Genomic DNA, 17894 nt, shown 5'->3' with positions numbered 1-17894 from the left:
ATTTTAGTGATGTAAATGAGTTCTTCACCTTATGTACCTATGCAAAAAAATGTGTCAGTACACCAGTATAGGAAGAGAGATGGGAAAATAGTAGTGTCTGGAGAAGAACTAGAGAAGGAACTTGAGTTTTTGTGAAAATAAAGTAAACAGTTCAGATGGGATTCATTTCATGGAGTTAAAAATGTGCTAGGTTGTTTGGATACCTGCTACTTGAAATATATTGTTTGACCCCATTGCTGTTATCAGTTTCATGTATGAAATGTATATATATTGGATATAGGTGGGAACCAGAAAAGGATAGTTCAACAGACTTCAAGAAGTGTAAATTCTCTCCTGGTGGTAGGACCCTGAAATGTAGTACCCGAGCTTCTGGTGCTGTGTAAATAATCAGATAGGTCTCCTGCTGCAGGAATAGTGGAAGAAATGGATAGGGTAACAGTAGGAAAGAGGCAGTTGTGCAAAGACAAGCCGCAACACTCAAGTGGGCTCACTAGACTATAGATGTTCTTAATTCATCATCCTCTTATATTCATTTGTACGAATGTAAGTACGTATAGAGGCTCATATAGAATTAATTCAAAATAAATGCCATATATGATATGTGCTTGGGGAATAGAATTCTAGTGGTGAAATACTTAAAGAACATAGCACTGAAGACTTCCCAAGAGCAAAAGAACCTTGCTTATTCATATCTACTGAGATGAAACAGACCAGGAACAGTGCAAGGCATTGGATAGGGTCAGTAAGATGTTATGCTGTATGAAAAAGCATGATTAGCAAAAATGATGCTAATAATGTCTGCTTTATCGCATTTTAGCCAGGTAGTACCTACAGGTGTTTCTGCAATTGCATCTTGTTGACGCTTCTAAGCATCAAATATTGATTGTTCATATTTGCATTAATAATCCCAAAACCATTTTACATTCACAGTTTTAAAAGATTTCGTCTTAAAGCTTACACAATAGCAAACACAACCGTATTGCTTTATGACCTCTTTCTAGTGCAAAGATCAATTAATTGTTGTTCATATAATATTTATTTATAGTGTCATAAAGTGTATTTTTTTCTAAGTATCTCAATAACCAAGTAGCACAGGGAGAACTACTTAGCTTCATATGAAAGTTCTCAGCTGGGTGAACAAAATGCTTTTGACAGTATGTGTGTAACTTGAGTGGTTGTTGAAATATTGTAAGTTATTTACAAAATATTACTAACAATAATTATCGTGTTTACTGTGACATAAAATCCAGTTTATGACTTAAAACCTAAAAAAAATATCACCACTATAAAAATAGTTTGTCATGAAAAGTTTGCCATTTTCACTTCTTTAGTAGCCCTTATGGTTTCAGAGATAGGAACATATGTTTGAAATACGAGGACATAATTTGATTTTATTAATAAGCTCAGGCTTAGCCCATTGGAACTTACAGTGCAAACTTCCAGAGCGCCATTGGAGGGAATGAGTTATAGTTTGTCAGTCAGCTTTCAGTAAGAAAGTGCATTCATTTCTAGAAGCTTTTAGTACAACTTTAGTTCTTTTAATACTAGGCAGTTCACATGAGAGAAGTGAAATGGTGCAAGGTCTGTTGCAAACTCAGAAACCATGAGATTCGATAGAGTACATACACAGAAATAGCTTTGCAATATATAGCCATGTAAAGTTGGATGGCAGCTTGAAAACAGAGTGGGATTATTGTAATTGTTTACACTATACTTGCTGTTAAGTTTTGCATAAAGTAACACAAAAGTGGTGGGGGTCCTTAGAGGGCTCATTGAATGTAAAAGTGAAGCTACAGTAAAGTTCTGCTATGTGAAAATGTAAAAAAATGAAAATGTGAGAAAAAACATGGTGCACATTCTGCACAAAATACCTGCAAGAACAATTATTTCAGTACTCCACAGGCACTAATAAGTTATGCAGATGTATATTTTAGAAACAAAAGCAAGATTGTTTTACATACTGATCATGATGTAATTGAAGGATGGGGCAAGTGCAGTAAATCAAAAAGTACTTCCTCACCGCATAGGTGGCGGATGTTTGATTATCTCCCTAGTAGAGACAGGATGATAAAATGGAGCAGTGCACTGCAGGAATGCTAGCAAAATCCACATATTGTGTAAGGTGTATGCTGTTACCGAAAGTTTGGATAATTGAGAAGAATGGGTGTTCGTCAAGTGTCTTTGACATTAAATGTGGTGCTTTTGTGAATTATATTCTGTGCTCCTATGGCTGCTTGTAATAATTCCTCCCTACTAACTGCAAGTTTAACTTCAAAAGTACAGCCCAGATTGGTTACCGGGGCATTTACTTATTATTTTTTTTTTACAGATGACTCTGGTGATGAAGAACCCATCTCTCAGTCTGAAAAGAGTGAGCTGCACAGTACTCTGAAAAGTCTTTCTAGTAAACTGGATGATCTGTGCACTTGCAATGATCTCATTGCAAAACATGGGGCCGCACTCCAGAGGTCGCTGAGTGAACTGGAAAATCTGAAGCTCCCTGCAGAAGGTGGTGAAAAAATCAAAGCAGTCAATGAAAGAGCTACCCTCTTCAGAATCACTTCCAATGCTATGATAAATGTAAGCCAGTTTACTGCTTTTCATTAATTGTTTTTTATTGATATTTCATTGGATGTTTTAATATTTTTAATACTGATAAAAGAAAAACAAATACTTATGTATCTTCAGTCTGATTACACTGAAAATAATGGAATGACTGATGGTCAAACTTGATTGATTTGTGATATAGCTGTTTCTGTTATTTTGTGTGTACATGTGGAAGAATATGCTGTTTTACAAAGAATACGAATGGACTGATGGATAAATGCACAAGTAAGTTTTTATTTTAGGTGCGTTTTTCTTCGTTACCTTGGTACCATCACACTTACCTCTGTTGGCTAACTCCATTAGCCCATTCTTTGCCCTGGGAGGCGAGGGCCCTACAGCCTAGTCATTCCTGCTAGGGATGGGGGCTGTGCAGCAATGAAAGGAGCCATCATTAACCAAAGGCAGGTTTTTTTTTTTTATATAGGACGCTAACTCGTCTACATGGTCAATACTGCCATAGGCTTCATTGTGCAGTAGGCATCAGAAATGGCATGTCACTTGCTTCTGCAAGAAATGTAATCCCTCAAGACAGCCTTTCCCCAGTACGTCTCTGGGTGAACTGGTCTCCACTGGGTATTCTGCTGTGGAACTGGGACCTAAACTTCTCCCCAGAAGAGAAGCAAGCTGGCAAAACCATATCAGTTCTCCCCTTCATGTCAGCTCTAGCAGTTGCCTCTGTCACTGTTCAAACTCAGGTCACCTACGGTTTAGTCAGGGCTTCATCCCTCTATTTCATTAGAGCCAGCTACAGGTACGTTTTTGAGGGTGTCTGTTACAGTATGTCTTGAAATAATGCATAGGAATATCAAAACACGGAAAACTTGTCAATAGTATCTAACCATGATTGAGCAGTATCATGTCCTTTGTTTCATGTAGGACCTGTAGTATCACTTTGGAGGCCTCTAGCAAGTTTCAATCCCAGTGTCCTGTTAGCAAGGATTTGCTGCCTCGGTATCATACTTTCCCAGTTATACCTTCCCACAAGCCACCAATCTTATCCCATTATTCTCCATCAACATCTCCATTTCTTCTCTTTCCTCCCTTTCCAGTGAAAACAGGCCTGTGTACCTTAGGTGGCTCTTACACACAATCTTTTATGCAGTATATCACACCCGCATACTGATGTTTAGCTGCAGTATTTTTGTATGGTTCTGTATAATACAAATGTTATAGCTAGTATCGCAGGCTTCCCTTATGTTTTCTTAAGTATTAATTCTGAAACTTCAGCTGAATGGATTAAGCTGGTCAAAGTTTCAATTCATTGAAACTCTGAAAGCAGTAGTTTCTTGCAGGAAGCAATCCTCTAGCATCTTCCCTTGAGGGCTTCACTTTCCGCAACCCCCCCTGTTACTTACACTAACTCCATGATCAACCATCTATGGAGAAAAGCTCAAGTCCACACACACACACAGTCATAAACATTCACTACACAGTTATGATAAAGGCGGGAAGAATGGTGGAAAAATGAAGAGTAGATAGGCTTATTTACATCTGAAAATGGGGGAAATTACAGGAGAACTGCACCCACAGACTCAAAAAACATGTTTATTTCTTCATGGTTTGGTGTTTCCTACATTTTAACACCACTCTGGGACTACACATTTTTAAATATTTTTATATGTAATTTCTGAGTCAGACCACATGGGGTCTGACATCTTGAAATAATTCTGATTGTATAATCTGCCCCATAATGTACTGCGTGTCTCTAAAAACTTATGTCATGTATGCCTATTTCTTCCTGAAGCTCCTTTCACTGCATTGATTTTACATGCATATACTGCTGTCTTTCAGTCAGTTTTAAGTAACATTTCATGCCGTTCAATGACTAATTAAAACACAAACAGTGCAAATGCCACAGAACAGACTTTCAAAGTGCTTTTTATAGGTTCATAGGTAGGTACTAGGCTATCTGCCTGAGGGCATTTATAAGCCTAGCCAGAGTGTGTCGGCTTTTGCCGCCCCATTGATTAATTAAATGATCCTCTGTCAAGCAGAGCCAATGAAGTGATCCCAGGGGTGTATTTTCTGTTACCCATCCATTCGTCAAGGTTTCTCTTGATGAGTGTTAGTGAGGGGCTCTTCCTGATGTAGTTTGGAATTTTGTTCCAAAGCATGGGGGGTCTTTGTGACAGGAATCTATCCCTCCAGCATGTTCTAATTATTGTTGTGGTAAGGTTTAGCTCACTAGAGCATGCGGCTTGCAGTGGCTTGGATTTCTTTAGGTGGAGCATGTCCATAATTTCTGAGTTGGACATGGCTTTGTAAGTCAGGCAAAGATCACCTCTGAGTAAGCTATATGCCACTGAGTAAAGCAGGAGTTTTTTCAGTCAGCCTGCATAGGGCATATGTTTGAGGCCAGTAATCCTCTTGGTGAGGTACTTTTTTGGTCTCTCCAGCTGTTGGAAGTGTCTTGTGAGGTACATCCCAAATGGGGCATTGTACTCTATGATGGGTCTGATGAGTGACGAGTAGAGGGGCACTATAACCTTTTTATTTCTAGATGTGAACCCTTTAGTAATTAGATGGGGCACATAGAAGGATTTCCTAACTACTCTGGCAATATGATTGTCAAAGGAGAGATTACTATCTACCTGGGTCCCCAAATCTCTTATTACCTCTTCTGTATTAAGGGGGCAGCCACCGTATGTGATAATTTGTGGGTGTTTTGTTTTTCCCAAACAGGATGACTATGCATTTTTTAGCATTTAGCTTGAAGCTATGACTTTGACACCAGGTGTCCGTCTCAGTAAAGCCCTTTTAGAGGATGTCCATGTCAGCTGGAGAGTCAGTTATTGCTCCCAGTTTGCAGTCATCGGCGAACTGGGTTAGCCATAGTCCTCCTGTGTTTGCCTGTACTTCTGAGAAGTATATGCCGAACAGTAGGGGTCCCAGGACTGAGCCTTGCAGGACACCACTTATGACTGGTTTAGAGTCGGACCTGGAGCCCGCTATTCTTACCATGTGAGTTCTGTCTGTAAGCCAGTTGGCAACCCATCTCGTGATGTATGGGTTTATGTTCAGGTTGGTGAGTTTTTCTGTAATACCCGAGTGGGGAATGGTGTCAAAAGCCTTGGCGAGGGCAAGGTAGGCTGTGTGAACCACCTTTCCCTCGTCTATGGCCTTGGTGACTGTCTCGAAAAAGTCAGCCAGGTTTAGTAGGCATGATCTGCCCTTAACAAAGCCGAACTAGGTCGGGACAAGTGTTTGGAGGTTCCCAATGTCTTTGTTAATGAGTTCCATGATGATGCGCTCCATAACCTTGCAGGCCAGGCTAGTCAGGCTTATGGGGCGATCGTTCCAGGGTCAGTTGTGGCCCCTCCTTTGTGTAGAGGAATAACCGTTGCTGTGTGCCATTCTATGGGCACATAGCTTGTGGAGAGGCTGAGGTTGAACAGCGTGTTTAGGTAGGGGGTTAGTTTGTTCTGTAGTTCGTGCAAGACGCAGCCTGGGACACCATCTGGTCCCATTGACGCTGTGTTTTTGGCTTTTGAAAAGGCTGTTTTCACCTGTGCGTCTGTGATTTTTGGGTCACTACAGTTTTCCGGTATTGTAGTGGGCCCTTTTGGAGGTGAGAGGGGGGGTGAAATCTGCACTGAATATATCCGCCAGGATGTTGGCAATATCAGTAGGTTCAGTATATTTTGTGCTATTTTGCACTAGTTCAGTGCATATCTGCGAGTTGCCACTTAGATTCTTAACATAGCTAAAGATGGCTTTGTGGTTATCTTTTGAATCCTTGGCCATTTTTCTTTCGAAGTTAGCCTTGGATGATTTCATGAGGGACCTTAGTTTTTTACTGATACTGATCAGGGATGTCTTTCCTTCTTGGGATTATCTTTTTTTCTGAACTTCTATTGTATAGCCTGTTTATTGCAGGGGTCCACCAAACTGGTTTCCTTCTCTTAGAAGAGTGAGTCTAGGTTTTGCTAGGGATGGCACGATCCATGCATCCTTGTAGGTGCTCATAGAGTGCATTTGTAAAGGTTTCTGCATATTGGGCAGCATTATCCTTTCGCGTGGGGGCTGTGAAACGTACCACCTCTGTCTTAAGTAAGGTGAAGTTTGCTTTAGAAAAGTTTTTTACTGTGGTTTCCTTAGTTGGGGGTGGTGGTGGGGTGTGGACATCCAGAGTGATTAGTTTATAGTCTGATCTAACCAGTGACGGGTTGACCTCCGGTGTGGAACACCTGTCGCCCATGTTTGTGATGACCAGGTCCAATATGTTTTCACCTGTGGTAGGGGAGTTTACAAGCTGATCCAGGGTGTTTGAGTTGATGAATTTCAGGAAGCGCTAGGCCTGGGAATTTGTACTCGAGTAGTTTTCCCAGTGAATGGTAGGTTAATTGAAATTGCCCAATATCAGGGTGTTCGGTAGGACCTTCATGTTTTCCAGTGTCTCCAGAAAGGTGGAGTGGTGGTCCTGGGTCATGGAGGGTGATCTGTTGCAGGCCATAATTTGCATTGCAGATTTGCCCGATGTTAGTTGCACATGGATGATCTCAGAGGTATCATGCTGCGCCACTAACCTGGACGTGTAGGTATCCTTGATGAATATGGATACACCCCCCTTCTTTTGTGTTTTGGTCAGTGTTCTGTGGCCAAAACATGTGGTACGAGTTGTAGCCCGGTAGTGCTGGGGTGCTGTGTGGAGCCTTGAACCAGATTTCCTTTACTGTACAGAAGTCGAGGTTCTCCATACTGAGGAGTGCTTCGAGCACGTGCATTTTATGATGTAAAATCCTGGCGTTGAGTAGCATAACCCTCTGTTTTTTTGTTAATTGTGCTGTTTACGGAGGTGGGTTTAACTTTTGAGCCTTGCCTAAAAAAGGCACTATGGGGGGCAGTAAGAGCCTTGGCCAGTATTCGAAAGCCTAGGGGTGACAGGTGCAAGCCGTCTCTTGCGAAGCAACGCGGCTTGTCGAGCATGTCGTCCCAGGCTGACAGACACTGGATCCCCTTTGAATGACACCAGAAGCTTAGGCAAGTGTTGAAATTGATCATTTTTTCTTTATACTGAGGTATTATTCTTGGTGAGGGCAGGATGCTACTCAGGGTCAGGGTCATACCAGCCTGGACTGCATGATCAGAGAGCTCTTCCATGTCTCTTTTCATGTAGTCCAGGGAGGTATGTCTCAGGTCATTCACACCAACATGAACAATGACAGAGTCATATTTGTACGTGTTCTGGAATGACCTGAGTGCTTGTGTTATGTGGCGGATTCTGGCTCCCGGCCAGCAGCTAATAGTAACCTTCTGCATGTCCAGCCTAGTGAGTGGGATATCAGTGTGCCTGACTGTAGAGTCACCTATTACTAGTGTGTTAGGTATGTTATTTCACCTTAAGGGCTGTGATTATGCGGCACACTGATTTTGTGTTTTATGTGTTGTCTGGTTTGTGATAGGAGGTGCAGGTTGTTTGGGTGTTTGCTTTGGAGGTCCCTGATGCTTTTGCAGGTTTTTATTTAGCGCCTCCGAGTATGATTTTGTGTATTTATGTGTATTTTTTGCCAGTGTTGGTTTAGTAGGTCTTTGTCTGGCTGCAGGTGTGGTGCAAGTGTTAACCTTCTCCTCTTGACTGTCTGTTCCAGTCTTGGGTGGAGACAGCTTAGACTCCATTTTGGCTGTATAATTGCATCTCTTGCATATGTTAGTGTTTTGTGGTAGGAGGAGAGGGTTGTCTGTGTACATGAGGCAGTTGTAACATTGCCTCAGGATACCCGGATTCACCAGCTGGACTGGAGAGTACACCTGAAATTGCCCTTTGGCCATGCCTGGATAGTAAGGTGAGCTGCTTAGTCGCTTGGTTGGTGATTGGTAAATAAAGAGCCTTGCCCTTCTGGGCAATCAAGTGTCAGGGTATGTTAGTGCTTGCTATTAGGTCTGAGCAAGTGCTGGGCTGTAGGATGCTTTTTGAGTGCTTAGGTTGAGAGTTAGACTAGTTTCAAGGGAAAAACTAAAGACGAGACTCAGTGGAGCCAGGAATAATTTAACCCTAGCTTACCGGCACTGCCCGGCGCACAAAACCGTCCAAACACGGTTTTTATACCAGGGAAATGAAAGAAAGAGAAATTAGCCCAAAATGGCCAATAAACTACTAACTTCTGGGCTGGAACTACTCCCCCAGGGACAGATAGGCTGCTCAAAGCTCCTCTCTCTCACAGGTGAACAGAGAAACTTCCTTCTATCCAAGTAAGGTATGGGCAACTCAGAAACTTGTAACACAGCCCTGAATTCAGCACTATATACTAGCTTAGAAAGGTGGGAAAGAAGGAATTTTATTTATTTTTTTTAAAGATAAGGCAAAAACAGTAAAAAAAATACACTTAAAAACAGCTCTTTAAACGACTGCAAACGACCAGAAAAGGCTATTGCACTTTAGTGTGTAGCCTACAACAGTTAAACCAATTATTTAAACAAAAAACTACTTTTTAAAAGTGGAGGCAGTCAAATAAGTACAACATGTGAAAAAAACAAGCTTTTGAATCACAGTAAATGCTAGAAAATCTGTGTTTATGTGGAAAACAGTTAAGTACAGCAAGAAAGTACAGAAAACTGATTCTTAATCACTCCAAAGTCTATCTTCTAAGCTAGAAGGCTTGTATCAGTTTAAAGCTTTCTAGTGCTTCCCAGTAGGTTAGAAAAGATGGGAAACAAGCGCAGATGTGGTCTTTTAAACCAGAAAGTCGAAAGAGATGGACAAACTGTCCAAATGGTCAATAAACTACAATTTCTGGGCCAAGAACCACTCCTCTTGTGGTAGACAGGCTACCTAATGCTTACCACTCCCACTGATAATCTAGAAGGCTTTCCTCCAACACAGAAAGGCTTGCAGGGCTCAGAAGCTTACCAACAGTCCTGGATACAGCAACTCTGTATCTGGACTAAGCTAGTTACAGGAAAGATGGGAAACAAGCTCAAGTACGGCTTTTAAACCAGAAAATTGAAAGAGATGGAAAAAACTGCTCAAAAGGCCAATAGCTACAATTTCTGGGCCAGGAACCACTCCTCTTGTGGTAGATAGGCTACCTAATGCTTACCACTCCCACTGATAAGCTAGAAGGCTTCCCTCCAACACAGAAAGGCTTGGGGGGTTCAGAAGCTTACTAACAATCCTGAATACAGCAACTGTGTAACTGGACTAAGCTAGTTATAGGAAAGGCGGGAAACAGGCGCAAGTGCGACTTTCAAACCAGAACTTTGAAAGAGATGGAAAAAAAAACTGCTCAAACAGCCAATAGCTACAATTTCTGGGCCAGGGACCACTCCTCTTGTGGTAGATAGGCTACCTAATTCTTATCACTCCCATTGATAAGCTAGAAAGCTTCCCTCCAACATGGAAAGGCTTGGGGGCTCAGAAGCTTACAAAGAGTCCTGGATACAGCAAATCTCTACCTGGACTAGACTCATAACAGGAAAGGCAGGAAACAAGTGCAGACACAGGCTTTTAAATCAGAAGGTTGAAAGAGATGGAAACGCTTCCCAAACGGCCAATAAACTATAATTTCTGGACCAGAAACCACTCCTCCTGTGGTAGATAGGTTACCTAGTGCTTACCACTCCCACTGATAAGCTAGAAGGCTTCTCTCCACACAGAAGGGATTGGGGGGCTCAGAAGCTTACCAACAGTCCTGGATACAGCAAATCTGTACCTGGACTACACTAGTTACAGGAAAGGCGGGGACCAAATGCAAACTTGGGCTTTTAAACCAGAAAGTGGAAAGAGATGGAAAAACTGCCCAAACGGCCAATGAACTACAATTTCTGGGCCAAAACCCACTCTTCCCGTGGTAGATAGGCTACCTAGTGCTTATCACTCCCATAGCCGGCCTTAGGCATAGGCCAACTAGGCGGTCGCCTAGGGCGCCGGTCTAGCAGGGGCGCTTTTCCAGTATTTATTTGGTGTAGGCAGACCAGGATGGGGGCACCAGGTAGTGTGGTGGGGGGCACAGTGGAGCCCTTTTGCCTAGGGCACCAGTTGACCTAGGGCCGTTCCCACTGATAAGCTAGAAGGCTTCCCTCCAACACAGAAAGGCTTGGGGGGCTCAGAAGCTTAGCAGCAGTCCTGGATACAGCAAGTCTGTATCTGGACTAGACTCGTTACAGGAAAGGCAGGAAACAAGCTTAGAATTTTTTTTTTTTTTTTTTTTTTTTTTTACTGCTGCTTCTTTTTAGAATGGTTGAACTGCAGTCTTTTGTGAAGTCTGTATTGTACTACTTTGACTCATCTCCCATCCCCCTTTACACCTAACTTCCCTAGCTGTCAAAGTACTAAGGGGAATTTGAGATGTTACCACCTGTGATTGACAGCCCACAGCAGGAGTCTTGACTCATGTACTGTTTCCTTGTTCTAGCCTTTACTTTCTGTATGGGTAGGGAAAGCACCAGGCAGCTGTGACATCACAGCATGGATGGGTTTTTAGGAAGGACATGGAAATGTCAGTTTGGGGAATGAAATGGCCAGAAAACAGCCTGTATTCATAGGTGTTGAAGACATCAATGAATTGGAGACTGCAGCAAGCGTTAACAAGGTGGGACAAAAGTTTTGTGAAAGTGAAACCACCACAGTAGAGTAAGGTACTGTTCTAGTGGAGGAAAACAGTCAATTTAAAATATTTTACATGGTGTATTGTTGTTTATTCATAGCAGGCCCATACATAGGAAGAAAAAGGACAGAGAAGTTGAGCATTTAATAACAGAATCCCATTGTTGTCCTTTAATGATAGCCAAAGCCTAAGAAGATAATTACAAGTTAGTGAATATTTCAGTAGCAAAATGTGTCAGGAAATGGTTGTGGAAACTGGTTGAGCTTCAGGGCTAAGATGTTGGCTGAATGTGAAGATCAAAGCTAGTTACTGAAAGAGTATCATATAGTGTAAGAGATTAGGTGGAAGACATGCTTGTGGCTTAAAGGGGAGAAAGAGTCTGGTTCCAGAAGGAGAAGATGTAAGAGTAGATCAGGAAGATAGGGAGAATCAGTGGATCATAGCAAGAATGCAGCACAAATGGTAGCAAATCAAATATGCACATTCATAGGTTCATAGGTTCATACTAGGCTATCTGCCGTAAGGCATTTATAAGCCTAGCCAGTGTGTGTTTGGCTTTCGCCACCCATTTTAAATTAATTTTGCTATGCCCTTTTTCGAGGTTAGTATACTGTGCCTCTTTCTAACAGTGACATAGAAGTGATACCCGGGGTAAATCTACGATCTCCCATCCACTCATCAAGATTCCTCTTGAAGAGAGTCAATGAGGGACTCTGCCTATCCTGGACTGGGATTTTATTCCAGAGTGAAGGGAGACTCTGGGTTATGAATCTGTCTCTCCAGCATGTCCTATTTATTTCAGTGCTGAGGTTCAAGTCTCTCGAGCACGTAGCTCAATGGGATTTGGATTTTCTGAGGTGAAGCATGTCTATTAATTCGGGGTTGGACATGGCTTTATAGGTCAGGCACAGATCGCCTCTGAGCAGGCGGTATGCCACTGAGTGGAGCTGGAGTTTCTTTAACCGGGCAGCATATGGCATCTGTTTGAGCCCTTTGATCCTCTTGGTGAGGTACTTTTGGGGTCTTTCCAGTTGCTACAGGTGTCTGGTAAGGTACATCCCAAAAGGGGCATTGTACTCAATTATGGGCCTGATGAGGGATGAGTAAAGAGGCACGATGACCTCCCCTGATCTAGATGTGAATCCCTTCATGATTAGGTGGGCTATATAAAATGTTTTTCTAACCACTTTGGCCACGTGGTTGTCAAATGAGAGATTGCTATCAACTTGGGTCCCCAGGTCCCTAATTACTTCTTCTGTACTTAATGGATTATCACCTATGTGGTAATTTGTGGGCACTTTGTTTTGCCAAAGGGATGACTATACACTTTTTGGCGTTTAGCTTGAGGCCATGGCTCTGGCACCAGTTGTCTGTTTCTATGAGGCCCTTTTGGAGGATGCTTGTGTCGGCTGGAGAGTCGATTATGGTGCCCAGTTTGCAGTCATCTGCGAACTTGGTCAGCCACAGTCCTTCCGTGTTGGCCTGTACCTCTGAGAAATATATACCGAACAAGAGAGGTCCCAGGACTGAGCCTTGTGGGACTCCACTTGTAACTGTTTTGGAGTCTGACATGGCTCCAGCAATTCTAACCATGTGGGTTCTGTCCTTGAGCCAGTTTGCAACCCATCTAGTGACATAGGGGTTTATATTTAAGCTGGTGAGCTTATCTATAATGCCCAAGTGGGGTATTGTATCGAAGGCTTTTGCGAGGTCCAGGTAGGCTGTGTGGACCACCTTCCCCTCGTCAATGGCCTTGGTGACTGTTTCAAAGAAATAGACCAGGTTTAAGAGGCAGGATCTGCCCTTAATAAAGCCGAACTTGGTAGGATTCAGTGTCTGTAGGTCCCCAATATCTTTATTTATGAGGTCCATGATGATCCTTTCCATAGCTTTGCAGACCAAGCTAGTCAGGCTTAGGGGCCATAGTTTCCAGGATCTGTTGAGGCACCACCTTTGTGGAGAGGGACCACTGTTGCTGTACACCACTCTTTGGGTACATATCCTGTAGTAAGGCTGAGATTGAACAGTAGTTTTATGTTTGGGTTTAGCTCTTCTTGGAGTTCATGTAGGACGCAGCTCGGGACACCGTCTGGTCCCATTGATGCTGTGTTTTTTGCTTTGGAGGGGGCGGCTCTTACCTGAGCATCTGAGATGTCGGGGGGCAGCACTCTGCTGGGATAGATATTTGCCCTTTTGGTGGGGAGAAGTTTGCGCTGAACCTGTCAGCTAAGATGTTGGCAATGTCTGTGGGTTCGTGTATTTTTGTCATTTTGGACTAATTCTGAGCATATCTGGGAATTCCCACCCAGGTTCCTAACATAACTAAAGAAAGCCTTGTGATTATCCTTAGTGTCCTGTGCAAATTTTCTCTCGAAGCTGGCCTTAGATGATTTTATGAGTGCCCGTAGTTTTTTGCTAATACTGATCAGAGATGCCTTCCCTTTTTGGGATTTTGCTCTATCATGTAGTAGCTTCCTCCTCCTATTGTATAGTTTGTTTATGGCTGGGGTCTACCAGACAGGACGTCTGCCTTTGGAGGATTGGGTCTTGGTTTTATTTGGGATTGCATGATCCATGCATTCCTGAAGGTGTTCATAGAATGCGTTTATAAAGGATTCTGCGGTCTGGGCAGTATTTTCCACAAGCCTGGGGGCTTTGAAGGATTCCACCTCGGTTTTGAGGAGTGTGAAATTTGCTTTAGAGAAGTTTTTCACTGTGGTTTTCTGGGCAGGGGGTGGGGTCGGGATGTGAATATCCAGTGAGAATAGTTTATGGTCTGATCTTACCAGTGAGGGATACACTTCTGGTCTGGAGCATAAAGTCCCCATGTTGGTGATAATCAGGTCCAGTATGTTTTCCCCTCTTGTGGGAGTGGTAACAAGTTGTTCCATAACATTTGAGTTTATAAATTCTAGGAACCTTTGGGCTAGGGTGTTGGAGCTAGAGTAATGCTCCCAGTCTATGTTTGGGTAGTTGAAGTCGCCCAATATAATGGTGTTTGGAGAGACCTTCATATTTTCCAGTGTTCTCAGGAAGGCCGAGTGGGGTTCCTGGGTTTGGGAGGGTGGTCTGTAGCAGGCTATAAACTGGAAGGCAGTTTTACCCACTGTTAGTTGCACATGGATAGTCTCTGATGCTTCGTGCTGTGCCACCAACCTGGAGGTGTGGGTATCTTTGACGAATATTGATACTCCCCCTCCTTTTGTGGTTCAGTCCAAGTTTTGGGGCCGAAAAGCATGGTATGAGGTATAACACTGAGACAGGACCTGCAAACAAACTCGAACCAACATGTGTAGCAGTCACGAAAAAGACCCTTCGCCACCAGGAAAACCAGTCCAGGAACGTTTATTGAATAACACAGTTAACACAAGCTTAAAAAGCTTAAAGCCAAAGGCATGTAACACGTGAACGCCTTAATCCATAAAACATAAGACACCATGCGTTTTCGTCAACTTCTTGACTTCATCAGACAACCAGTACATCAATTAAGCTTCATTTATATACCCATTACCACCAATTAATTAATTAAGAAATTCAAAAGTTTAAAGGTACATCATGGTTCAAAATAGGTGAACATTCTATGTGGACACAGAAATTTCATTTAAAAACCACAAAACACTTGTTCATAAAATATTTGACTACCAATAAATATTCTTGAAAGATTTTTTTACGTATTCCTAAAAAATTTTTCAAAAGGTTGTTAAGAAAAACTTGTAAACATTTATGTATATCCTCTTTCAATTGTTACTATATCCTGCCAGGTGTAAAATCAGTTCAACTACAAAAATATTTTAAATATTATATAAAAATAATGCATAAATATTAAATATTAAATAATTGCTCTTATATAATGAACTTTAAAAGTGTGTGATAATGTTAAAATGTTAAAATTAATATTGATTAACAATATTTTTGTAGTTGAATAATGTCTATTCACATAGGACCAAAGTGGAAGGAATGTTAAATTTGAATAAACAGGGGGCTGCAGACAGGAATAGTAAGAGAATTGGGAATGAATTTTTTCATTCTAAGAAAAAGGATACTATGGGGATGGACAAAATATTTTTTGTAGACAAATTCTCTCCTTTCTCTTCTATTCTGAAGAAAATTGTGTTGAATATGTGGCCATTAATAACTAGTGATGATCTTTTGAAAAATATAATTCCAAAAAACATTATTTTTTCTTACACAAGATGTAAAAATCTGAAGGAATTGGTTAGAAGCAAGGGCAAAAAGGATAGAGTAAGGGATGCAGGTTCTTTTGCTTGCAATAAATGCAAGGTCTGTGACAAAATTATTAATTTAGATGATCATAAAATTAATGGGGTTACATACCATGCATTAGATCATTTTGATTGTAATTCATTTGGGGTGGTATATATCATTGGGTGCAGTTGTAAAGAACGAAAATGGTATATAGGACAAACGAAACGTAGGGTCAAGTTAAGAATTTTGGAACACCTGGGAGATATTAGGAATAGTAGACTTGATAGTCCAATTGCAAGCCATTTTCACCAATTTCATAATGGAGAACAAACTGGTTTTGAATTTAGTATTTTGGCAAGACCTTGGGGAATGGGGGAAAATAATAAAAAAAAATTTTCAAACTAAATTATTGAATATGGAATCTAAATTTATTATTAATTATGGAACTCTATTTCCCAATGGTATGAATTTGGAAGTATAATTATTATCATAAAATATTATTTATTGTATTTTGTATGTATTTCTTTAAAATATAATATATGTAATTGATTAATTGTTTAATTGATATGATTGACTAAGTGAGGTGTGTATTTATACTGGTTTATGCAAAACATTGTTATTCCATGTGAAGGCGAAGGCCGAGGTACCAGAATCCAGTAAAGAAAATTTTCAATCCAGTTTTGCTGCTTCATTTATTTTGTTTGTCGTTGAAACTTCGATTTGGATACTTTGTGATCCAGAAGTGTTTTTTCTTGATTCTTAGTTTTTTATCCCTTGTGATACCTATGGAGGTGGGTTTGTCTTTTGAGCCTTGCCTAAAAAAGGCACTATGGGGGTAGCAAGAACCTTTGCCAATATCCAAAAGCCCATGGGTGACAGGTGCAAGCCGTCCCTAGCGAAGCATTGTGGCTTGTCGAGCATGTCATCCCAGGCTGACAGGCATTGGATCCCCTTTGAATGACACCAATACTTAAGCCAATTGTTGAAATTGATCATCTTGTCTTCATATTGTGGCACCTTTCTTGGTGAGGGTAAGATGCTACTCAAGGTCAGGGTCATACCGGCCTGGGCTACATGCTCAGAGAGCTCCTCCATTCATCATGTTAGCCCCCAGAAGTCAACATCATTATGACACACTAGCAAGTGCTAAACACTTGCCTGTAAAGACTTAGCAGTTCATACAATGCGTATATTTATTTATCAAACCCAAGCCAACAGAAATGCAAACACTGTTCTGAGTTCAACCCTCTGACTGTATTTACACAAATATGGACAAATGTATGTTAATAGGCTGCACATTTAATTGGAGTCTTTGCCAGTGAAACAATATTTATTTTATTTTACATTTGTTGACCGGGAAAGTCCGACTGGATGTATGTCCATTTTCAGCAGAGGCCCGGGGGAGAAAAGCTCCACAGATCAAACTACAAGCAAATATTAGAAGTGTACAGAAGCATGCAAATTTACATTGATAATAAAAAAACCTTAAAATCAACATAGTTATGAAGCTTAAAAGTCACATACTTATGAAGAATGTGGACATCTTTTACAGTTTTAGAGTAGGATGAGACAATACAAAGTCAGAGGAAGTGCAGAATAAAATAGTGTCTAGAAATTCCATTATTTTTACTTTATACAGTTGGTCTGTGTAGAAGTTTGACATAGTCAGGTGTACAATTGCAGGAGAAACAACACATTTAAGAAATATGATTTAAGATTAGGTAAAAGAGCTAGGAAAAAAAGTTTGTAAAAGAGTGTCTTAGCAATGTTTTAGTGCCACTGTCTGTATAGGTACTAGCTAAGGGGCCAGATGCAGAGGTGATACTGAAGGAAGCTAGGAGTTAAATAAGCTGCAGTTACTCTTAAGGTGCAGCTGAGATGGGAGCAAGAGAACAGGGAAGAGGGTGGATATGGTTGGGGAGGTCAGCCTGGTGGTGAGCATGAGCATATCCATGTGAGTTTACGTGTTCTTTGAGGAGTCTTTTAAAGGTAACTTTTGAGACTGCTGAGGTAATAGCAGAAGGAATGGCATTCCAGATTTTACCTATGTAATTAGGGAAGAGAGAGTCCCCTGCTGCATTATTGCTTTTGGTGACCTTGATTAGCTTTTTATCACTATAGTTAAGTTGTCTAGGATTAGTTTGTAGTTATAGTAGATTAGCCAGTGCTGAAGTTTTATCTGGGAGTAGTAGGGGTTTGTGGACAAAGGAAAGCTGATGGAAGGTTAGGAGATTAGGGAATTCAAGCCATTCAAGGTGTTTTAGTGTAGGACAGTGGTGGGCTGGGTAAAGGGCACTGGTAGCAAATTTGGTAGTTTGATTGTAAGAAGTGTTGAGATTGGCAATTTTGGTTTTGGGTAGGTTGGTGAAGATGGGTGAGGCATAGAGTAGCGTGGAAAGGAGGTGAGTTTGAGTAATAGTTACCCTGACTTGGGTTAGGAATGTATTATTTTTGTATAGACTGCTGAGTTTTTGTGGATGTTTTGAATGGTTTGATTTATATGCTCATTGAATTTAAGGTTGTTACCAATGGTTGCAC

The 17894-nt window shown here is 41.3% G+C and overlaps 1 protein-coding gene across 1 annotated transcript in view; it reads left to right on the top strand.

Moving 5' to 3' along the window:
* The window catches only part of LOC122799329 (oxysterol-binding protein 2-like), a 1737477-nt gene that overhangs the window by 235138 nt on the left and 1484445 nt on the right, over positions 1 to 17894 (top strand). The window contains exon 2 of the mRNA XM_044068308.1: positions 2330 to 2580. Coding sequence (XP_043924243.1) covers positions 2330 to 2580 — 251 coding nt within the window. The remainder of the gene's footprint in view (positions 1 to 2329; positions 2581 to 17894) is intronic.

This window comes from Protopterus annectens, chromosome 4.part0 (assembly GCF_019279795.1).
Source record: "Protopterus annectens isolate FY-2018-M chromosome 4.part0, PAN1.0, whole genome shotgun sequence".
Lineage (NCBI taxonomy): Eukaryota > Metazoa > Chordata > Ceratodontiformes > Protopteridae > Protopterus > Protopterus annectens.
Note: the sequence above shows the minus strand (reverse complement) of the source record. Positions and strands in the feature narration are given on the sequence as shown.